The sequence below is a fragment of the Chlamydotis macqueenii genome, chromosome 2 (assembly GCF_036417535.1).
Source record: "Chlamydotis macqueenii isolate bChlMac1 chromosome 2, bChlMac1.mat, whole genome shotgun sequence".
Taxonomy (NCBI): Eukaryota; Metazoa; Chordata; class Aves; order Otidiformes; family Otididae; genus Chlamydotis; species Chlamydotis macqueenii.
The window spans coordinates 13,822,758-13,848,155 of NC_141557.1; the positions used below are offsets into that span (position 1 = coordinate 13,822,758).

At 39.2% G+C, this 25,398-nt stretch overlaps 1 protein-coding gene across 2 annotated transcripts in view; it reads right to left on the reverse strand.

The window, feature by feature from the left end:
* The window catches only part of CCNY (cyclin Y), a 129,341-nt gene that overhangs the window by 51,656 nt on the left and 52,287 nt on the right, over nt 1-25,398 (reverse strand). For both annotated transcript variants that reach the window (XM_086741972.1, XM_086741973.1), the window contains exon 2: nt 2,114-2,188. In XM_086741972.1, the coding sequence (XP_086598098.1) occupies nt 2,114-2,188 (75 nt within the window). The remainder of the gene's footprint in view (nt 1-2,113; nt 2,189-25,398) is intronic.

Consider the following 25,398-nt stretch of genomic DNA (forward strand, 5'->3'; position numbering starts at 1 on the left):
GTCACTCTAGCACATAGTTATGGACTTGGCCCTTTCCCACTGTAGAAACACATTGTGAACACTCAAGAGTCACAGCCAGATTCTGGATGAAACCTTGAGTCCTGATGTCCGTCAGCTCTCCAAATATATATATTCAAATGTCTGCAGTTCTTGTCTATAGAAATATTTTCACTTAAAGTCAGCAGGAAGGTTTGCCAGCCCAACACTACAGAAGTAACACAGAGAGGTAGTTACATGCCTAAGTCTGGTGTTTTCAACATTGCAGGCTCAGCTCTCCTCCTACTCTGACTTAAGAAGTCTCAGGAATGTCCTAGGCTCCACAGCAGAATACAACCCTACACACCCTGAAATCCCCTTATATTTTCCCCTTCACAAGTATTTTATTGCATTTTGGTGTTAGGCAACATCCTTGAATAGTGTGAGAATTCCTACAGCTCACGTGCTTCCACAACAAGCCCAAAGTACAGCCAAGCAAAATGCTTACTACTGTGACTTGTCCCACCAGAATGGGACGGTTCTTGGCAGTACATCAGCAGATAAATGTTTGCAGAATCTTTTTTCTTTTGTACAAACAAGATAGACTTTGGATTTTTTCCACTGTGATCAAGGATAGCTAAACAGATCTTATACTTCTGTTGAAAATGTTTCTATATTGTTTCACTAAATTCAGTGTTCTAATACAAAAATATGTTCTTCATATTACTTACACTAGAACAAATTTCACACACCAACACTAGCATGGGTGTAAATTGTCATTTAAAAAGAATGCTTACAATTAGCTACATACTGAAATAAATTAACCGCTATTACAATTAAGAATAATCATCAAGTCTGGTCAAAATTACAGTTGTTGGATTTAGGATTTTTTTGTTTGGTTGTTTGTTTTTTTTTCCCAACAAGCTGTAACAAGAAACATATAGCATCCATATGGGATTATAGAGTCTCAAAACACTATTAAAAAAAAAACACTACAAAATAGACATCAATCTTCATAATACAGTGTACTATAGCAATATTATCATATTCATTTTACAGACTACCAAATCAGATTAGAATGGTAAATCACATCCAAAACTACATAATAAGGCACTGACAGAATGAGGGCTGAGTTCAGAAGGACAATCCGAAGGGCAGAAGAGGCACTCACATAATCAACTCTTCAATTAGGGCCTAAATGTATATCGTCTTTGTTCTAGTCATGCTCAAAAATTAGCAAAAAATATACAGTAAGTGAAAACTACATTATTTTTAAGTGATGTGCTTGACACTGCAATTTAGTATGTAAATCAAAAACGGCATTTATAGGCAGCAGAGAGAAGGACAAAGAATTCATACTGAACAGTCACAATTACAATGCAGAAACTGCTTTGAAAGTCTTGGTAGAAAATAATGTGTTTTGCATCGATTATTCATCTACTTCTAAAACAACATGTCATACATGTCCAACAGGGAATGAAAGAGCCAGAATAAATGGCTTCTATTGTACTAACTCTATCAAGAGGCTTGCTTAACAGATGTTATTCCAGAGAGATCATTTTATCCAGTAATAAAAAAAAAAAAAATACTCCAGATAAATATATGATTATATCAAATCCATAACGACACAAGAACAGAGAATGTTTGGGTGGGATGGCTGTTGTTTTGTTATTAAAATCTAGTACTAAGTTCATTTACAGTATCAACTATATTGAAGGAAACTCTGGACTGTGTTCTTAGCTAAATGTAAACTGGCATTTTCTTAAGAAAATACTCCCCACACATTTTCCTAACATTCAGATTAAAAAAAAAAAACCAGTTACTCAGAAAATTTTGGATTTAGGCAAAATATTTTAAAAATAATTATATTAAGCATTATCCATATTTGTAGTTCCGATATAACGACTACTTCGAACTTACAATTTCAGCACATGACAGGACTCAAACCTGTACCTTCTACTACTGCTCTGACAAACTAATTAACTAAAGGTATGACTTCTTTCAACTCTAACATGATGCCTCTAAAAGCCTCTTTTTTGGGAGGGCAATTATACATTAAAATACTATCACATGCATTCTAACAAAGGCTTTAGAGATAACTGCAATAGCAAATACTGTAATAAATTCAGTTACCTACCATCTGTTTGCGATTTACTGAGAAATATCGTACTGGCTCGTGGATGATCTGATGGGTTGAATTCCATGTTCAAATCTGGAAAGAAAGAAAGAAGCACAAAAACATTTATGATTATCCAATGGTATACACAGATTTTCTCATTCTTTTTAATAAGACCAAGTTTACATACTTAAGCAACTACTGTTAATCAAAATCCATCCTGAGGTCCACTTTTTTATCCTTCCTCACAAAAGTGGCTCTTTTTGGCACGCAAATCATCTGCATCAACACAGCTTTGGGATTAGACTTTGGTTCTAAAGGCTGCTTTTGGATTAGAACAGATAAAGCAGCTTGAAAAGTTTGTACACAAGAAGTCAGGAATTATCCATCTACCATCAGTTTCTTCCCACCATGCCCCAAAGCCATTGCTAAGCACAGGAATACAGCTTGTTATGTGTAATTATAAAAGAATTAAGTATTACAAAACAAATATGCAACCCTCTGTAGACAGATAGTTTTACAAGATTAGATGTGATTATAATAAGTAGTTATTGCAGCTGAATGTAAACAAGTTAAGTCTAGGCCAGAGTGTTTTGAACGGTCAAGATTGCAAAGACTTGGAACTTTCCTGACACTTCACAGATGAAAATATTCCTTGCTGTGACAACTTCTGGAAAAAAATCCTCAAAACCAAACCAGTCCTAAAAAACATTTACCAGGTTAAAGACTCAAATCTATGACATCTTATACAATTTTCTATCAATCTTATCTTCCCTATCGAGGTTAAAATCCATTGAATTTACTTTTTTCCAAATTCCACTACCAATTTGTCAAAACTTATATACATGCCTCCACTTGAAGGCATGCTACTAAAAACAGCACATCATTTTTAATCATTTTCTTGCCCTCCCAGTGTGGCTATCTCAATCTTAGTTTTCTTACATTCTCTTGTATCTCTAGATATACATTCTCTTGCACTTGATGCAGGTATTTATGCAAGACTACATAGGAGCACTGATAGGTTTATCTTCTGTGATTATCCCAGATTTCTACATTTCTCTCCTTCCTCTTTCATACCTCTGTGAAAGCTCAGCAAAACTGGAAATTAAGCCTCAGGACTTATGAAAACAAAACACAGTCATCTTGCCCACTGGTCACATTCTCATGTCTACAGCTTTCCCTGTTCCTTCACCATCCATCACCATATTGTCTTCTCCCTTTCTCTACTATTTACTAATTTACTAGGTCTTCCATTTCCCTGCTTTTTTCTTCTCCTGACCACACACCTCTGTACTAATGTACTTTCGATTTGTATTTTTCCCCTTTATGCTCTTTTGGTTTCCTTTTCATCTCCTTGCATTCTGCAGCCCATGAGATGAACAGCCTGACATGCTGCTGGTACCTGGACATAACTTCTGCAATAAACACAATCTTCCTGCTTACAAAGAAGAACCCAGAAACACAGAGCAACTCCTCACCTGGATGATGCTGATGCTGCTGCTGCTGCTGCTGATGATGATGATTATTATTATTATTATCATCACCACCATCATCATCACTAAAGTCATAAAAGAAAAGAAATCTAGGAATTTCAAGGGAAAGTCATTTTGATTCTCCCAGAAACCACAGTTTGCAGCCAAGCTTGGAGAAGGTTCTAGGAAGGCCATCTTACTACTAGGAGTTCCAACATAAAAGGACTGTGAATCATAAATAACATTTTCCTATTACTTTCTGCATCTTATTTAGACATACAGAAGAAATAAAATCATCCCTTGAGATAGGTAGTGCTGGTAAAGATTGTTTTCCATTTCAGGATAGTTTTCTCATTAAGCTGAAGTCAAGATGCAATTCATTAAGTAAAGAGTAATCAGCATTTTAAAATTGCAAAATCCATTGTCTTTATCTTTTTATATGTTTTATACATCTCTTCACCTTTCATTAAACAGCACATCACCATAAAAAATGCTTTTTCTTTTAAACCACTACAGATAATTTTTCTATAACTCTTTTAAAGTACAGCAATGCAATTTCAGACAACAAAATAGGACCAGCAACATGAAACTGAACTCAGCTTACAAAACATTGCCCCTAAACAGACAAGCATTCAGGCCTAGAAAATTATCTACTCAGGGAGTAATAACAACTCAGCACAGACTTACAGTCTGCTTGCAGGGCTGAAAATAAAGGAAAACCAATTGCAACATATTTCAGTTAAGTTGTAACTGTTTAAGGTTCCTGTGTTAGAAAAGGCTATTATGCAGAAGCAGTAAACCAGCCGAGGACTTAAAAGTCTTTCTGAAAAAAAACCAACAACATGAACTACCAGAAGCACTGGCTCTCAGATAAACTTATTCTTCAGACAGGAGCTGAAAGAAGGCCAGCAAGATTCAACCTCAGCAGCTGCAGAGGCCAGACTAGGGATTTTGAACCATTGTGGGAGAGGCAGCTACCCACTGCCAGGCGGTGGCCGTGGCTCCTTCACGCTGCTGAACCCCACAAAGCATCACACATCCTCTTCTCTCACATCCTGCTGTGTTGGTTTTGTTTAGTGAGGGGGGGCTACAGTGGTAGCTTCTGGAAGAAGCTGCTAGAAGTTTCGCCTTTGTCCAGTGGACTCGGACGGGCTTCGAGCAGATCACTGCTGGTCAGGGCCGAGCTAATTGTTAGCAGAATGTTCCCTGATAACGCCTCTGTAAGCAACATATTGAAAAAGGGGAAAATAAAAAATAAAAAAAAAGAAAGAAGATGACAATGTGAAGAAGCTAAGGCAGGGGCAGAGAGGGGGAGGCGCGAGCCTTGCAGGCCTCATCCTCTGGCCTCCTGCTGGGCAGCCATCTGGGCCCAGCCCGGCCCAACCCGGCCAGGAGAAGCAAAAAGAGGAGATGTGGAGAGACCCTGAGAGGCATCTGCCTGAGCCGATTGTGAATAATTTCTTGTGAGAGGAATGGCTGCAGATGCCAAGGTCAGTGAAGAAGGAGGGGGAGGAGTAATGCGGCTCCTGGCCAAGATTCCCCTGCAGCCCGTGGTGATGACCTAGGTGGTGCAGCCCATGGTGGAGCAGACTGTCCCCCTGCAGCCCATGGAGGCCCACGGAGGAGCAGAGATCCACCTGCAGCCCGGGGAAGACCCCACATTGGGGCAGGCAGATGCCTGAAGGAGGCTGTGGCCCATGGAGGACCCATGCTGGGACACCTGTTCCAGAGGTTCTGCACCCCATGGAAAAATTACCCACACCAGAGCAGTTTCACGAAGGACTGTATCCCATGGGAGGGACCCCAAAGTGCAGCAGGGGAGGAATGTGAGGATTTCTTCCCCCGATGACAGAGCAGCGGTGTAAAACAACATGTGATGAACTGACTGTAACCCCCACTCTCCCCTGTGCCCTGGGGAGGGTGGCAGAGATAATGTTAAGCCCTGGAAGAGGGAAGGGTGGGGGGAGGTTATCTTCTTTTCTTTCTCATTATCCTGCTTTGGTTTTATAATAAACAAATAGTTTTCCCCAAGTTGAGTCTGTTTTGCCCATAACGGTAACTTTAAGGATCTCTCCCTGTCCTGATCTGAGACCTCGAGTTTTTGGTTTTTTTCTTATACTATCTCTCCCTATTCCCTTGGAGGGTGGGGGGAGTGAGAGAGAGATTGCATAGCTTGGTCCCAAGTGAGGCTAAACTATGACACCTCCCCAACAACAGCAGCCAAATACATCCATCTGTCTTTCTCAAATCATCGGCACAAAAATTGGAAGAGAACACACATATGGGGAGATGCAAAGCCCACTAGGGCAGGTTACACAGCACAAGGTGCCCAGAAGAAGATGAGCGCTGTTGAGAGAGGCTGGCTCCCCACCTCCCTTTGAGGAACAGCATAGGTCTTATGGGCTTGCAGGCAGAAGAAAGCGGTTTGGTGTGTACCTGCAACTCAGTCACTCCCAGCTCCTCCAGGGAAAAGCATTAGGCAAATGGGAGCATCCTACAGACCACACAGACCACCTGTGGGACCACACCGTTCCACCGCTGCTGGCATACAGGAGCATTAGAGTGGATGAAGTTTCACAACATGTAAGTAAGATTTCAGTCTCTGGTTGATCTCAGATGTCTTAATTGTACAACTTGAAAACTAATGCCTTTTTGAATCTGGCAACTAATTCTTACAAATCTGCCATTAGAAACCATGTTACAGAAAAAAAAAAAAAAAAGAGATCAAATTATACTAGTAACTCTTCACCAATAGACATCATCCATCAAAAGGTTATTTCCATCCTGAAGAAAATAATATATTCATACTGCTTTAGCGTTATCAGTAGTTCTTCCTAGTATTTGAAAAGCATCATTAAAAAGAGCCACAATATGAAAGGTTTACCCATTTTGTAATGGAATAATCAAAGATCAAGAGAGATTTAAACTCACTCAAGCAATACTCTACTATTTAAAAGAGTGGAAAATGAGAGCCAGAATTTTAATTACTGAAATCTGCACAAAATTTTTCTCCAATGCTAGCAGTCTGCTCTGTGACCATCATAGCCTTACAAAGGAAAAACTTAAAGTGAGTACTTCTTGCAGCAGTTACCCTGCACTCCAAAATCAGCTTTTAAGAAAAGGACACTGTCTCACAGACAGTCCAAATCAAAAATCTTTCACTGTAGATGTTCTTTCCAGTTAAACAAATGTGGAATATTTTCCTACATATTTTCATAGTTCAAAGACCAGGTTTTATTTTTTCTTTTAACCTAAAGAACTGTTATGCAAAATACAACTCCTATTCTGTAAACTCCTAAACAGTGCGATGCAGCATCAACATTTCAGGGGTTTTGTCTTCTCAGCATTAGGAGTCAAAGATGTGTGTCTATAAATACACATATACATACACATGCATATATCTGTATCTATACAGATGTATATTTAAATCAAACCTAATTTTTGGTTAACCAAAGCAAAGTCAGCCTCAGGTAAACAGCTGCTAAGAGATCATGTGCCTTACAGAATTCACACAATTTTTGAGGATTTGGGCAAAACCAAAATTACAAATACATCCAAATACACTTAGGACTGCATTCTCTTCCTTGCTTTGTAGCATGCCAAAATAACAGTTGTTATAATGGGCATTCTGATTTACCACGTCGAAATAAATTCACTCTCTCTTGAAGAAAAAGTATATTTTTCATATAACAATTTGGTACACAACTGCGCTGAAGTTTAAAGACAACCACCAGAAGATCACAATGAGATTCACCCTGTACACTGTGAGAAACTTAGTTCCTGAAGCCACAGTATCTGCATTCAAATACAGCTATAAAAAGAAGTGAACTGTAAAACAGTTTGGTTTCAAACTTGGGCTAAAGCCCAGGCAAGACTTTAAATCTCAAAATAAGATCTTAAAAAGCATTACTGAGACCAAAAATACGGAATATAGCCTCAGTTTGCACTTTTTAAAAGGATGAGAATAAAGTTCAGACGAGCGTAGAATACAGCTACAAGAATAACTGGAGGACTGCAGAAAATGCCTTCAAATGAGAGTCGGAGTTCAAACCATTTAGCTGATAAAAGGAAAAATAGGAGGCATCCATAGTTCACATGTACCTTCACAGGGAGAGAAGGAAAAGTACTGAACTCTCTCTCTAATCTAGCACATAACATAACAAAACCAGTGGAAAATGAAAGCAAAAAGATCTTAATTATGAACTTGGGTGAAAAAAAAAAAAAAAAAAAAAAGGGAGGATAACTAGGCACTGAAGCTCCACACCCAAGGAACTCCACTTATTTTGATGTTTTTCCCTTTCTAGAAGATTGCTTCAGCCAAACATCTTCAGGCTTTAGTCCAGCATGAGTATTTAGGCTCAATTTAAGAATAACCACATGCAAGTTACTGGCTTATGATTCATATGCAGGTCAGATCAGATGATCCCAGGGGCCTCTAGCCTACGTTCTGTAAAATCTTCAGAACCAGCAATATTTAAATTATTAAGAACAAAACCTCAGCAAATCCCAGTGGCACATCTGTAAACTTTCTAAAATTGCACCAAACTCTGCTGCAATTCCTCAGAAAGAGTTACATTTTAAGACTTGTGGTCAGATTACATTATGCAAGATAAAAAAAAAAAAAAAAAAAGAAAAGGACGAGACCAAATCTTTTGTGGCAAAATTTTAACAACAACAACCAAAAATTATTTCTTTCAACTCATGAGTTTATTGAGATGGAAACACGCACCACAAGGGGATGAATGATGGGTGCTGTAGCAACTGCCTTCTGAGCAACACGCATCAAAGCTTCTGCCGTCACACAAACAGGAAAACCAACACAGTCGCTGCTTTTATAACAGCACACGTGTGCTGCAGCACAGGGAGCAGGTCTGAAAATGTGTTTATTCTATCTGAAAAATAAGATGTTATATCCTTCCTTTTGAACAACGAAAGTTGGGCAAGTTTGCACTACCAAAGCTCTGATGCTGATTCAGTAACAAACTAAAGTCTAAACGGAGTAAAACACTTGTTTTAGACTTAAATAGTTCTGAAATAATCTGGTGAAATTACTTTCCTTCCTTCCCTTCGCCCTTGGGGCCACAGGCTATCACTGCCACTACACAACCACCATTATCATTAAGGAAAGAGAGAGTGTCACATATTAGTTTCATGACCTATCACATGTTTAAAAATGAAATCAATCAATGTTTCTTCATCCAGAAGATTTCTTTTTTTGTTGTTGTTAGTTATTTAAAGGGATTTCAGGTAAGCAAAGAACAGATTCATCCAGGAAACTGCAGCTGACCGGGCACTACACAAATTAGTTCACCTCTTTGCCATCTTTTCTCCACTCACAACCTGACATTACAGAGCAACTGCCTGGTATGGCCTGGTGGGTGCAAAACAACAAAAACACCACAAAGTTGAATGCAAGTAATGAGCCATGTTTGATTAAGCCCTACACCATTTCCAGGAAGCCTGTCAAATGGGAAGAGAAAACAATCGCCATGGGAGCAGAGGGAAAGGGAAGTACAGGTGACCTGAGAGAAGGGAAAGGCTTTCACGGAGATGCCAAGGGCAGGGCTTTCAGCCCTGATGCGAGTGGAGAACAGCACAGCTGTGCCTTCCTCACCTACGGCACCTCCGTGGTACGAGCAGGACCTGAGGTGTTATTTCTCTGGCTGGCAGAGAGACTGAAGTTGTTGCTCCAGCTTTCACTGTACCAGCCCGTACAAATGAGCTGATGTCATCTGCGGCGAGAGAAACAGACAACAGTGTTCTCTGGGCACAGACCAGGGGATAAGTTCCCCCAACACTGAACCTAGAAAAAATTGCTGAAATAAATTACAAAAGTCTCATTGCACCTTACGTCTTTCCACTTTTTTACTCTGGTGGGCTGCTCCCCTCTATTAACAGCAACAAGCCATTCAAATACACAGTAATGAAAATACGCCCTTAAACATTATTATGTTATTATAATTCCTTCGGGAGTTGGTAAAAGTTAAACGGGTACCTCAGCCAAGAGGTATCTCATCTGTCTCTAGTCAAATGAAGCAAGACCCAAAGATTACTTTAAAAAAGAAGACAAAGCAAAGAAACAAGACTGAAGAAAGCAATTGCCCATTTTCTTAAACTTTATTTTAAATCACCACGTTTTATAAAAAGGAGCCACGGTACAATCTTACCTTTGGAAAACCATATGACTAAATCTAGTACTAAAGTTTCCATTTGAGACTACAGTACATCAATGTCTCTAAAATGTGGGATGTGCCAAGCACTGAGACTAAAATAATTCACTGGGATGAATAAATAAACAAAGCACTGGGATGCTTTCTGTTCAGAAGCCTATATAGCTTTCAAGCTGAAATAAGACTGAATTGTATAGGCTCAGTTCACTGGGTAGTAACAATAACTGCACCTGCTTTTACACTAAAGCTTCCAAGATGCGAGATCCACTACTAGAAGTTTCAGCTCATGCCATTCAAACAACACAATCACAGCATGAAGATTTATCTGTATCAGACCACAAGATTTATCTGTATCTTTATAGAGTACTCCATGTCTTGTGTAAGCAGCAACTAATCTACCCCAAATGAAAAGGCCTCTCAGCTGTGCCACTGCCTGTAGTATTCTTGTAAGAACAAATGTTAATGATGACATTCCAGTGCTTTTTAACAGTGATTATGAGAAGAAAAGAAAGTTAGAAATTGGAAGGCTTTCAGGAGGCAATTGGCTGGAAGGGTAAACTCCTTCAGGTTTGGCTAGGCGGCTGGAAAAACTTGGATATGATCTTTGCTACCCTGGAGCTACGGTATTCTCTGCGTACTATTCCAAGCAAACGACGGGCACATTTCTCAGCAAGCTCCAATTACACGGTGACTCTGTTCCATGCTCTGCTCTGATCTCAGTCTTCGAGGGAGACACAGAAATAGTTCATCAATAAAAGGAGCCCTGTTTGGCAAATAACGCTCATTTCTATGCAGTTATTCCTCACCAGTCAGCCAAGTCACAACAGAGTAGTTCTCACACACAGCTGTATTTATTCCTAGAAGGGAAATCACATATCTAACTTTTCACAGAACAAGGCTGAACAAGATTTGTACCCAGGCTTTTTCGGTTTTGTATAATTTTTCAGGATTTGTGTTCCCTTTCCCAGCAGTCTCTCCCAACTAGACACATCTCAACAGCAAATTAGATCAGCTGACACAATGTGGTAAGTCAGTCTCTTTTTAACATCTCCTTGTATTTAGAACAGAAAATATACCAATTAATAAATCTTTCCCCTCTCAAGTTCATCTCATAAATGTCTTTCACATATTCCAGCACTACATTTATTAGTTTTTGCTTTAACTGTAACCAAAAGAGCTTAAAAGTTTTATTGATATATAAGTTAGCAGAGGAGAAGAAAAAGAAATGCAAACATATATCCATTCTCCCTCATCTCAGGAAAACAGAGAAGAAAATACAATTTATCCACATTACATAAAGAATTCAGCATGTTCTTAGAGGCCAACAATTTCTTTCTATTATTAACTCAAGAGTATCCCCACACCTTAAACAGAATCATCCACTGTAAAAAGTGCCTAATGCAAAAGATGGCTGTGCACAGATGTATTTACATCAAAATCAAATACTGCTTCCCTGGCTTTTGAGTATAACATGAAGCATGTTTCTTCATTACAGTATCCTAAAAACACCTGAAGTGTAAATAAAATACAATAAAGGAATGCAGAACATGGTCTACTCTAAAAGCCCGTTCTTTATGTCAAAATATCTTGATATAAAACCCGTCATTTTCTCTTCACTTATCCAAATGAAAACCTAAGGCCAGTAAAGAAAAACAACTTTTCAGATAGGGTAGCACCCCTCACCAATAGAGAATCAAATCCTGTTTTGAAGCATTCAACAGAATCTAGCCCGAGAATCACAACTGGACCCAAAATTTGCTCATATGCCAAATATCCAGGGATATAAAGTGGACATGTGCCAGAAAAAAAAGACAAGGTGACTCCAGAGATGAAGGACAATGTTCCCTACGACATTACTGGTTTCATAAACAAAAATTAATTCTAAATCCTCATTTGCATTATACTGAGAGTATAAGCAGATTTTTAGAATGAAAAAATTACATTGGGACAGCAAGTGGAACCCTGCGAGTCCAACATACTTAAGTTCAGGTTGCTTCTGACTCCTTGGCATCGAGTAGGAAGCAGGAAGCAGCCCAACGGATTCATGGAGTCACAGCAAGACCCAGCAGAGCCAGCAGCCTCCCTCAGAGGTTGCAGACCTGCAAACAACCACCTCACCTCATCTCGATGAACGCACTGTCAGGGAAACAAAGCTGAAGCCAAGCAATGCTGGTCTAATGCTTCTCACCAAAAGGCAAGGAAACATACACATAGTATTTCAGTTCTGTTGTTGGAATACAAAGTCGGGGCAAGGCCTGCCATCATTTTTTCAAAAGCATGGTTTGCTCTGCATATTATAAGTAATATTAAAAAATAATATGAAGGCATTATTCCTATACACCCTCTTTTTCAATAATCTTCTGTGACATGGTTGCCCTCAAGTAATGTAAGATGGAAAGAAGAACTACAGTGCACACTTTAAAAAGAGCATCTTGTTTTGTACTTCTGCACTTTGCTGCGCATCTCCCATCATTGCTCATTTTCTCACTGCCAACCTTTCCATCTTGTTACTAACTACCACTTTTTGGCACTTGGGAACATGGTACTCAAGCTCCCCAGTTCCACCTTCTCTCTTGGTAACCTTCCTCCATTAAACGACACAGACCGAGCCAAAGCACGCAAGATGTGATTGCATCGGCATGCATCCCATCAGGAACAGGGGCTGGCATCTCTCCATTCCATGTGCATTTCTATGTAAGGCATCAGAATCTCACCACCTGGACTGCTTCACCACCTGCTTCCACTGGGTTTTATTAACACCCTATCTACTGCCTGCTTTTGTCAACGTCACTCGTGACTTAGGGCACGCGTAGCACCCCAAGGAACGAAGCCGCTGTCCTATTAACCTTAAACTGAAATTCATGCATTTCTCTAATGCCCTAGTAACACTGAGCATCACAAACACTTTTTCCCTGATGCATTTTTACTTAACATATACCCCATTTTAAAATGAATGCACTCTGCCCTACTAGATCCAAAGATAGAAAGAATGGAATACAACCAGTTGCAAAAGACTTTTAAAAAAAATTATTAATAATTTTAGAAATCCTTTTCTCTTCCTTTAAATGTATCAGAAAAAAAAATACATTTTGATTCACTTATCACTCATTACGATAACAATTTGACAGGATAAATGTGAAATCTTTTACAGGAATCATTACAGCATCATTACAGACCTAAACAAATTCTAACAGCTGTTGCCATACCAAATTATTTTTATTGCCATTTCAAAACATTCAAGCAATACTACCATGCTAAAGATGCCTCAAATCATCAATGCCCCAAGTGAGGCTGGCTGTGATCCTAGCCACCCTTGCCACAAAGTTAACCCAGAAGTTAGCAGCTGGCACAGAACTGTCACCGAGTCAAACACACAATATCAGAGCCAGTAAAAATTCTGGGTTAACCGACAGTAAAGTGAACCAACCTTACTTGAAGACACAGATCAATACAAAGCCAGCAGCGTAATCATAATCACCATCACATCTCAGCTGACCTGACACTATAAACTTGAATCTTTGCTTGAAGCATTATCTGCAGCTTGGCACAGAGATGCACGCATTTCACCGTTCCTCAAAACACAGACATTACTGCTACACAAACCACTAAGAAATGGAGTGACCTTAAGGATGTGTTAAGTTCTGCAAATCAAGGCACAGGAGCTTAAGCTGTAGCTCAACTCTTTATCTGGGGAAAAGTAACTTCACAATAGGGACTCGAGTTGTGAGGAGCCCTCACACCAGACCAGCAGAGCAGGTCGAGCTTACCTTTCCTCTTTCTCTTACAGAAATGATTTTACTGAACACCAGTGAAAATGGCATCTTTCCAGGATCTCTTCTTTTTCCTTTTGCTTCCCTACTGAGCTATGCGACCAAAAGTATTTATCAAATAGCTAACAGATAATCCATGAAATACAAACAGAAAAAGAATCTGTTCTCATTTCTCAGACAATTTAGTGCAAGTCTATTATAAAACACTTGTAAGGGTATATCTGTGACTTCAAGGGCAGTAGCTGCTTTTTGAATATTCAAAAATACAATTTGCAACCTTTTCTGAGGAACACCACAGGATACTTGGTAAACCAGAATAACAGGCTTTCAATTTTTCCCCTGCAGATTTGTATTCACATGGCAACCAAATTACCATGCTACCAAGATACAGTATTAAAATCAGTACTACATGCAGATTGCCACCTAAAACTGAAAAGTGACCAACATTAAATTAAAAACCTCTCTCATCACTGAATGCATACATTTGTGCATGTATGCAAAAGCCCGTAAACACATACGCATCCCTGTACACACACCTGAGACACTGAGCACTTCCATTACCCAGCTGCAGTGCTATCCCTAAGACCAGGAGGCTTGGTCTCCTTAAAGTCATATGGCAGAATGCATACAATATAGCTTGCTCAACATATATTCGCTTCAGATGTAGCCATGTAATTCTTGCCCAGACTCCAGACACTATAGCTTCCAAAACCTAAAAACTTGCGGCCTCCAGGTATTTTGTCCATCCTCAAAAACCCCTTAACTCACATGCATATGTCCTATACACCAGGCAAAGAAAAAGGAGGAAGAAGAGGGGAAAAGATACATTACGCTTTGAAGAAAACAACTGCAGATCTTTAATTGACATTTATTCTCAGTCTTTGATTGAGTTCTTTAATTTAGATTTTTTTCTCAGAAGAGTCAGCACAGCATCATAAAGCGCTGATCTTGGAGAAGCACCTCATAACAATTGAATACGTTGCAAAATTGTCATTGTAGGAGGTATCATTTCCAGAGCGATAAAAAGCAGTATATTGGTACCTTGTTATTTGCTGTGATAGTATAATTATCTAAAACACTGCCATTCATCTTCATCCTGATTTACTGTACTACTCTGATTATGTGAACAGCTCTGAACAGCCACAGAAAAGTCTTATCTATTTACTTTTAAATTAAAATGATACAGACATGTTTTGTTCTTGTCCCAAACACGGACTTATTCCCAAAATTACACTGGCTCAATGCCCAGGCCAAGTAACATTCAGTCCCAGAGCAGTAATTAGTTTCAGATCTAGCATCTTGCAATTTTCTAGCTCTTAACATGAGCTCTGGGCAACTGAAAAAGAGATAAAAGCAGCTTCCTATTTGCTTTTCTCCGAGTCATGGGGACACAGCCACTGCATCTAATATTCAAGTCTTGAGGCTGACCTGATCAGCTACAAGTAATGCAAATTTAGGCAGATAAAACCCTCCCAGATCAAACCCAGAACAGGGTACCTGTGCTGTTGCCAAGAAGGGGGAAGGTCACTGGGAAACTGCAATCCAAAGACACGCTGCAGAGAACACATACAAGGTTAAATTCTGTACAGTACAGACAAAAAAGCTGAAGGAGTACTAGCATTTCTATTACAGACGAGGAACTGAGGCAGAGGAATAAAGTCAATGCATCACTAAAATGCTGATGCCATTTTATGTTTAGTTCACACCTCTGCAGATCAGACTCCAGGCCTCGATCTGTCTACTTAGACATAAAAAGAGCAGCATGTACTTAGGGACCACAGGAACCTCTTGTTCAATTTAATATTGCTACTTTTGGATGTCTAATTCAGAGCTAGTCACTCAGTTGCTCTACAGTCAATAAAGCATGCACTTTTAGAAATGCATTTGTCCAGTGGTTCTTTGTCTAATCGTAAAACAAGAATTTGGAATAGAACAGATGCCATATACTCCAGACATGCTGACCCCTTATCTTTCCTGATACATTTCTTGACAAAGGTACGAGGAAATTAATTCAAAATACACAAAGTGCTGTGCTAACCTGGTCACAGCTTGCTATAGTCTGCTTCTAATCAGTCACATTGATGCTATGTGCTGCTGATTTATTAGAGCAGCAGCTTATTTCCAGATTTCGGGAATTGTTCCATGTACCAAGGCTACTGGGAGGATACATGCAAATGTCAGACGCTATGTAATGTAATATTTTTGGATGAACGTTTCCTATTATTGCCTGGCAGAAAAACGCTAATTTAACTCACCAAGTTCAAATCTTTTGAGTTATTTTTGCCTTAAATAGCTCAACACTTTCAAATGTTCATTGCAGAATTCATACCTGTGCTCAACCCATCAGGTAGATACCCTGAGAGCAACAACTGTAAACTGCTACCACAGAACAGTTAAAATCACCCCATGTCAGTGTACAATACTGCTTTCAGAGTTGCCATGACAAAAGAAAATCAGAAAAGCAATGTATTAAATCAGAAAAGATAATGCCTAACGCAGCACACTAATCAGAATGATTTCATCAAGCCTCCTCCAAGACAATCTACTGAGGGAATCTACTGACAGGGAAGAACCACATCATTAGCAATTTGTACTCCTGTCAGGAATGCAATTTAGTCACACCGTAGATTAAATGTTTAAGCAATTCCTAAGCAGATGTGAAATTTTCCAATCTGAAGGTCTAGATCTCATCTGCCAATAAAAAATTAAATACAGTGAGTCATTTCACTCAGGACAGCGTTACCCATTTCAAATCTCATCAGAGGTTTTTTCATTAAAACAGGACAGACAGGAGACATCACAGGAGAGGTTTTACTGGAAAGTGCTGTATGTATAGAAGTAGATATCCAATCAAACTCTGTCCTTTAAGAGTGAAAACAATACCATTTCATGCATATGAGAACCACCATGTAAAATGAACATGTGGCATTTACCTGAAGGTCCTACTCTTCTAAGAACCTATTTTTAACAATAGTGTCCTGGTATTTAAAGTACCTGGATACACAGAGGGAAAGTTGAGAAGGTTCTCGTAAAGGGATGTTATGTGTCTCAGACTTGCTGAAGTTCCTTAAAGGAATAACAAACATTTGCATAATTATACAACTACCTGGGCTTCCAAAAGGCTTTAACAAGGTCACCTGCTTCTGAAACTAAGCAGATGTTCAGTGTTCAGAAAAGGCCAGGCACAAATTGCTTAAAAGATGGGAAATGAAGCACAGGATGAAATGACCACTTTTCAACAACTGTTCTCTTGTATTTTTCAACACATTTAAAAACATGAAGTGAATTTAGTAGGATTGCAGAGTCTGCAGACGATAGGACATAACACAGCAAACTAGCTTCAGCTACGAAGAATGTCTCAGTTACTGGTCAACAAAATGGCAGATGTAGATAAATGTAAAAACCTGGAGCACATAGGAAAAAAAAATTATAACTTCCTCTTCAAAATGATGAGCTTCAAATATTCATCCTCAGGAAATATACTGTAGGAATTGGGAATAAATGCACCTAGTACAGAGAGATCTGAACCATACAAACAGAAGAGGCTTTTCAGCAACGTTAATGCTGTGGAACTGCTTTCCACAAGACACTGAAGTCACTGAAGCTCCTACAGTTCCAAAGGGTTTAAAAGGGATTAGACAGGTTCCTGGAAGAAAAATTCACTAAGAATTACAAAGAACATAGTAGATGCTCAGGAAGGTTCCAAGGTGTAATTTTAGGGCAACTAGGTGTTCTGAAAAAATACTGTTACGTTTCTGTCCTTGTATTTTGCCATAGGCTCCTGCGGGAGACGGGACAGTGCCAGGTAGAACTCCAGTATAACCAACACTGCTCACATTAAAATCCTGTTACATTGTAATCTGACAAAACTAGAACATCTTAAATTAAACCAAATAGGCCCTTTGCCTTTGAGAGCTACTAAAAATATCTGAATTAACTAAATCCAAAGCAGGGAATTTACTAGACCAGCATATACTTTTTAAGCAAGGAGGAAAGCTGTCATAGCGTAGCAGAAGTTTAACATTAACTAACTTTTCTCCACTGCTGCAGTTTTGTCAACTTTCCAGTATCAGATTTATTGCAGCATATGGACTTTCATCCTCAGAGAGCAAGGACCAGACATGCATTTGTCTTTCTGGTAGCTGATGTTCTGGAAAGCAGCGGGAAAGGGAGGCACTGTATGCCTTGTGCATCGACCACAGGAACCAAAATACAGATGAGTCAGAAGTGAAACAAGTCCCAACCAAATTTTCAGTAAGGGGCCAATTAATGCTACCGCTCCAATTAACTCTCAGGTCAGTGGACTGCGTGTAGCAGTTTTTCTGGCTGGAGTAACACTCATGTCCCATCTAACCCTATATACATGTTGATCCACTGCACACTGCCTAAGGATCTGGACTAGTCCAGTAAGAACTGGTCACTAACCTTTTTTTTCCTACCAATGTATACCTAGACTAAAGCCATATATTTAAACCCATACATCTCTGACTTGTGAAACAATGGCTAGAGTTGCTAGCTCTGCAGGAAAAAATTCACAGTACTTTTTGGGTAGAGAGGAACAGAGGCTTTAGGTTTTGAGTTTGGTGTTTCGGGTTATTTTCTGACACATGCTGCTTTGAAAGCAGATTAAATGCAGAGGATTTTGTAGGCTCTTGCTGTCTGTGTAAGGAACACAAGTGTGATTTCAGCTTCCACCTGGGTTGCTTTGCTTATTACGGTTCCTACATTTTGCAGGGGGCAGCTGCTTCATATGTGTGAAATTGCACGAGAAACAGCAAAGCAGAGTATGAAACAAACTAAAGAAGAAAAAATTAGAAATAGGAAGAAAACGAGCCACTATACTGGACAGGCAATACTGTATAAAGCACAGGGAAAAGAAAAGCTGCAACAGCTAGTAAGAGAAAATACCTAAAACATGAAAGCCTACTCACAAAAAGGCAGAGGAGACAACCAAACGACAGGAAGGCAAGGCAATGGCCCATGAGTTTCCACCTAACAGCTTTTGTTGAACAATTTTGTCTTATATTTATTAAACATGTTATTCAACACGTAACTTATAATGCATTTATACAAAAAAGCCTCAGCTGAAGAAAGGGACTGGATCCCAACTCCACCAAACAGCCAACACCAGAAGCACATCACTGCTCAGTGAGAGCCAGAGAAACTTTTAACCCTTCAGTAAACGCAGATCAAAACTGCTGCTGCTTTTTGTACAGCCCAAGACCTTGGTGGAACTACTTTTTTGTCAGTGTTTTTCAAAATACCACAAGTTCACATTTCTAAAAATTAAGAGGTTTTGGATGCAGAGAGATGCTCAATGTAGTGTTTTCATTCTGACGCACACAGTTTTTAAAATACAGATTTCCCACATTTTGTAAGTCATGACCATTGCCAGCTAGAGCGACAAATCACAAATACAACACAACAAAAAAGATTTTTTTCCTCTTAAACTATGAAGTGTAAAAGTTCCCTCACTGTCTTAAATTTCTTAAAAAATGTTGGAAGGTACAACGTTGTCTTATGATTCAGAGACCTGACTGGCCTCTGCCCACCTGCAAAAAGACAAGAGGGCTGTCCTTCTCTGCCTGCCCTTCATTCGCATCCTGCTTCTGCAGAAAAGTGACTTGGCTGACCAGAGTCTCACCCGCTGCCTGGGCTCAGTTTGGATCTAATCTGTACTTCATCCTCACCACCCCCCACAAAAATTCCTCCCTGCTTTTACTGTAATAATGCTGCAAAATTGGGCAGCTCCCAGTCTCCTTTTACATAAGGAGAGGGATGAGTTTCACTTTGCTGTTTGTACTTTGTCCTAGCGACATGCAACACACACAGGACCTGATTATATAATCTCCAGATATGGGGGAGGGATTTGGAGGCTTGCCTGAAATCCTGCCACTTCTTAGGCATGGAAAACCTCGACTGCTTGTTTTCCCAAAGTACACATCCATGTAGCTGAAATCACAATCAAGTTCCTTCACCCTGCATCACCAGAAACATTACCAAAAACCCCAAAGCTACACAGACAAGAGAGTAAAATTTAAAAAAAAAAAAAAAAAAAAAGTACACTGGACATCTATTCAATAACTTGGGCTTGGTCCTGTCATAAATGAGAACAGCTCCAAAGAAGTTAACGGATTTACACCAATTTACACTATCCAATTAACTTCAGTGGTTTCAGTCCAAATACCAGCAGATCAGTCACCAGAAAATACAGTCACCAGAACTGACATTGACGTCACTGCTGTTGGAAGCTTTTTCTGAGAATCTGTGGACCGGCTGAACCCTAGCCTTTCTTCAACAAACGCTCAGGCACGTAACACATCAGCAGTCCCAGTGACAGCAGCAGCGCTAGACAGGTCTTCCCGTTCACTTTATCTCTGCAACGTGCCTTGGTCTGGGGCAACTGGAAGTTTTCCAGGTATCAGTGAAGTCAGCCTGTTTTCATTTACCAGCAATAGGCTAAGATTTTCAAAAATACCACAGAAAAACATTTTAAAATGCACTTTTTCAATATTAAGGAAAGTTGCAATTATTCTATTTGAAGACTCACAAACCTGAAGAAAAATACAGAAAAGAGACAAGGTTCAACTAAACGTATTCTTACAGCACAAGAGTACTAGTAAGGTAAATCTAGCTGAAAGGTATTAGTCTTTGAAAAATCATTAGCATCATCTTTGTTTTCTGGTTTTCAGCCTTTAAAACTTGATGCTGTCTCCAATCCGTCTAACTTCAAAAGCAGAAAATGATTTGTCCTCAATATGATTATATGTGCATACTGAAAATCACTTTATGAGTGTTTTTAATTTTGATGGGCTTTACCCCACATTTCTTCTCTGAGATATACAGATGAAACTCCCACAACTGGGCACCAATTTGCTCCCAAATAAATAACTGTAAAATAGCTAATCTATTCCTGAAGTCTTTTTAAGATCTTAGTCACTTTTCACGAATGCTTACAAGAGATGTCCTAAATTACTTTGACAAACTGAATATGGAAATACATTCTGGAAGTTTATGATACTTCATTTCTTCAAAACACCAGGATGACTGAAGGAATATCAACAATTTTTGAGACATCCATCTCAACTGTTCGCCATGTGCCTCATACCTTGGCTTCAGGTACACACTGTGTTCCAGCGCACTCATGCCATCAGCCACCACTGTTTCTGACATTGTCTTTTCTTCAGTGCGATAAAGGGAAGGCTGTCATTACAGGTGAGGCAAAAGGCTGGGACTGCTGAGATTCAGGGTAAGCACTAAACTCTGCCACAAACTTACTATGCGAATTCCCATAAATAATTCTGGATTCCTAACCTTGGCATATCGACTCACTCACACTTTTACATCTTTTAGAAGAATGATTGTTTCTTGCTCTAAGTATGCCACATAGCACCTCATGGCTCATACAGCAGTCTGGAAGAGAATGTCTGCACTAAAGCAATACAAATTAATTTCCAATCAACAGTCCTGTAATGATTCAGGGGAAGAGTTTACATAGAGCTTATGAAAACTTCCAGATTTAAAGAAGTCGCTACTAAGAAAGCTGTCAAATCTTCAAGTGCCTTAGTCTATCCTTTCAAAGAGGACCTTAGCACGTACCCACTAAATTAAGATAACTAAAACATCTGTACTTAAATCAAATATTTGAAGGACTAATGAGAATGGCTGAAAAAGCTACTTTTCTTAGCTGTTTAAGAAAATTAGCTTGGAGACTGGAAGATACCAAACAAGGCAAGAGGACAAAGCTGACAAAGGCCAGCTTTGGGCAGCTTTGAGATGGAGAAGGGATGAACATGGGTGCTCATACAAAAGAATCTTGGATCTTCCACTCAAGCCAAAACAGTATTCCAGAAGAGGAAACCAAGCAGAGGATATACACTTTTGCCTAATCTGTGTACATTTTGTACTACTAAGTAAAAAGCAATCATATCCTAATTTTTTTTAGAAGTATAGAGTGACACATAACACACACCTGTACATGCAGTGGATGTCCAAGAAAGCCAATATGGATGGAGAGATGAGACACTGTGGTGTTTAAGCCCAAAATACCCTGAAGTCAGCACAGATCTGAGAGTCTAAGGCAGCTGGGACATAAAGCTCCATTTTATGACAGGGTAACAATAAGCCTAAAACCAGGAAATCTTTCAGACATGTCAGGAAAGAAACAATACCCTGGCCTCCTGAGAAACAGAAACCATAGCAGATGTCCCAGCACTGCTGAGACCCTGAGACTGAGAGTAGGCTGAGGCGTGTTCAAATACATCAGTGTCAGCTCCACTGAAATAAAGAACCGGTCAGATCAGCTCTGGAAAAGACAGAATACTCCATTTCTGTCACTGGGTGAATCCATCACTGCGTGAGTAAGTTTCCACTTTTCTCTTTTGCAGACATTCTACAAAGAACAAGCATGCAAAGAGCTACATTTGTGGTTTAAGTAACTACACAGGCAGTCCATGTTGGCCTACTCCCCTTTTTTTACATTTATGAGACAAGAACACAGCAGAAAATTGTTCCGTATTTCCCTGAAAATCCAGAAGGCTTACATAATTTTCTTCTGATAAGCCATAAGCTTTTTTTTTTTTCACTTTTGTTCTACACTTGTGACATTAGTGTCAGGAGCATCATATTTTTACTAACAAGGACATCCTTTCCAAGCCATCGCTTTGTTCACTTCTGACTCCAAGGTGACCTTAACAAACATTCCAGCAAAGAGAAGAGAAGCTGGTCTCTCAAAATAGCTGTAAGAAAGTTCTGCTGAAATGTTTTTTCCAAAGCAATTTTTCCTCATTATTTTTAACTGTCATAAGAAAATCTTTCTCTATGCTCTCCCTCCCACTTCTCTTCACTAGAAAAATTTCATATCCATTCTGTAATAAATTAGTATGTCTCTAACTGTCATACAGTAACACATATACAATCAAGTAGAAAATCGTTCCCTTCAATCCACCACAGAAAGCAACAAGCAATAGAAAAAAAAAGAGAATGATTAGAACAGAATAGGAGCTTGCAAAATATCTTTATGTACCTCCCTTTCTTTTACCAAGGTAAATTTTTCTTATTGGATTTCTCCAAGAAAAAAAAATTAACATCACCAACAGTGTTTTTAAAGCCAACTTCATATTTCCCGGAATGAGAAAAAAAACATGTAAGTGAATGTAAGTTTTTGCCAGCTATGTGTAACCTCTGTAGCATCACAAATTTCACCATTTACAGACAGATGACTGACTGCCTACTAATTTTCCTTAGGACATATGCTTTTCTGTCAAACAAAACTCTGAACAGAAGTTTTTTAAAAATACAAATGAACGCATCAGCAAATGAAGTACAGAAGCCTTAAGACAGCTAATTGCCAATTTATGTAAATGACTTAACAGTAACCCAGGCTGCACTAGTCTTCACTCTTCTCACAGAATCTAACCCCTGTTTCCCATTTTCTCACTTCATTTCCCACTTTCTCATTTCTATACTAGCAATTTCAAGCCCCGATTATCTTCTATTCATAAATGGAAGAACTCAACAGTAAAGAGAGAAGAAACGATAGACCACTGCACAGAGAACTGAATTCCACCACGGTCAGTTATCTCAAGCCTTCGTTATTTGTAGACAGATGAAGGCTGACATAGTTCACTGGTAAAGGCCCTCGATTCAATCTAAATTAAAAGAGGAGCCTGTCTTGCCATTATTATTTGATTTCTACCCAGGCCAAAAGTAGAGCTTGAAGAAATACCTTGCTATGGCAAACCTTCTTTCTAGTGTGCTTCAGCATCTCCTGCAAACATTTACATTCTCAATACTACTGCTGCATCCTGGTGTCCACACAGCTGCTGTCCTCCATCCAAGGGTCTGCTGTGTTCCCTTGAGGAGAACATTTTTCTCTTAATTAAGATATTTGCATATACACATTATTTTGAGAAGCAGAAGTAATATTATGCTGTTGGAAAAATTAACTCTTCTGCTCTCTGTACTGTAGAACTGAACATTGCAACACGCTTTGGATAAGTTACCCTTCAAATAGGACTCTGCTATTACTTGGTCTTCAGTAAACCAAACAAAAAATTGAAAAAGGATGATGTTATCCCAGTCACCAAAAGTAATTCCTTCTGCAACAATATGATAATTTTCCCATTTCCAAGTACAACAAAGTTTTTCTAATTAGTAGTAGCTGGTGATTATCCATCACTTGCCACACCATTGCTTCATCCAAACACGTGTTTTACCATTCTGCCCCCTTATGCATGTCCCATTCCATCCAAGCATGTGCTCTAGTACATCCTTTCACAACAGTTTCCAACGCTGCCAGGCTGGGAATGTTTTTTCTGATCACATCTTACTAGCTAATAAAACATTTGGAGAATGTCTGTCTAAACACTGTCTAGACCACAATGGGCTAGAAAATCTTAGCCAGAATATTCCACTCCTGTATTGAAAAGTGGAATACGTGTACTTTGCAAGTCCCCACCCCAACTGCAGAATAATTCTACAGCGGAAAAACCTCAGAAAGGTAAATCCGTAAACAGTTACATTTTGGTAGAAAATACATTTTTGAGATGGCCAGAAGGTGCCAAACAACAGCAGATGACCGTATTTGGAACAAATTCAGTGTACTAGCAAGCTGCATCCTCGAGGTTTCTCCAGGAATTTTTACTCAGCTGCTGTAGGAAAGCACTCCTGGCTCTGCAAAAGGGCTGCTTGCGAGATGGGAAGCTCTAGCACAGGCCTCACAAAGGTCTCCTGCAGAGAAGAGATGTGGAAAAAAAGGTCTATGATCCTCCTCCAAATACAAGGTAAGGTGCAAATGAGAATAAAAGGGAGAATAACAGAAAGGAAAAAAGTCTAACCAAAAAATAAAAATTCTTTTGTCCAGTGGTAGATAGAAGTCTAGAAAGGCAGCTGTTAATATGGCTCTAAAGCCAGAGACTGGTGTTTGGTAAGAACAAAAGTCATACATCTGTTCCCAAAAGTCTGTGAATAATATTATCCTACAGTCTCCTCTGACTGCCAAAGCTCTGTTCCACAATAAATTCCTGCATTGCTGTTCACAGTCAAAGCTAGGGAGAAATCCATGCACGATGAAGGGAAGATATTTAAATAAAATTTTTCCCTTTTTAAAAATTAACCATCAAATAACTTGGGAGTTTTGTCTGTCCTAGGCTAGGCCTCAGGATGTTTGCTTCAGTTTTGCCTTACGTTTTCAACTGATGCTTTAAAAAAGTCCAATTGATGGAAGTTGCTGGCCAAATGTTCAACCAGTTTGTGTCAATAATGGCTACCTCTGCAAATGCAGACGCTATTTTCAGTAACGTAACTGAGTGAAGAAGTCGAATTCAACTTTTAACAGGAAAGCTTGTTCACTCTGTGAATAAAACCAGTAGAGATTAAATCATTAGTTCTAAAATTCAGAAGGATAAAGGGTCTAGAAACAGTACAACAACAGTTCCTATATCTTCCTCCTTAACAAATTAAGTTTAAGAAATACATGAATACCTTCCCTTTGTTGCCATTCTTAGTATACGGGTTACTTTCCCCAGTAAGAGTTTTAACTGGTTTTCTGCATTTCTTTTAAATCCTAAATCCCTGGCAAATAGAGCCTGACGTACACCACATTTACAAGCGAGTTGTGTTAGCACAGTGTTTCAAGTACGTATTTTTTATCAAGCACAACTCTTGCAACAGAGCTCCAACGATGACAACACCCTTTTTCACAACTACCACAGAAAAGCGTATTCAGACATTTATACCACTATCTAGAGCAGCTACTGAAAAATACATTTTGCTGTAAGTCTGCTCCACAACCAAATTTCTACTAATAAACAATCAAAAATATAAAGTAAAGCTTGCCGTTTAGAACCTCTTTTCTTGTACTGCACCTCTGAAATTCATCATGCGTTACAACT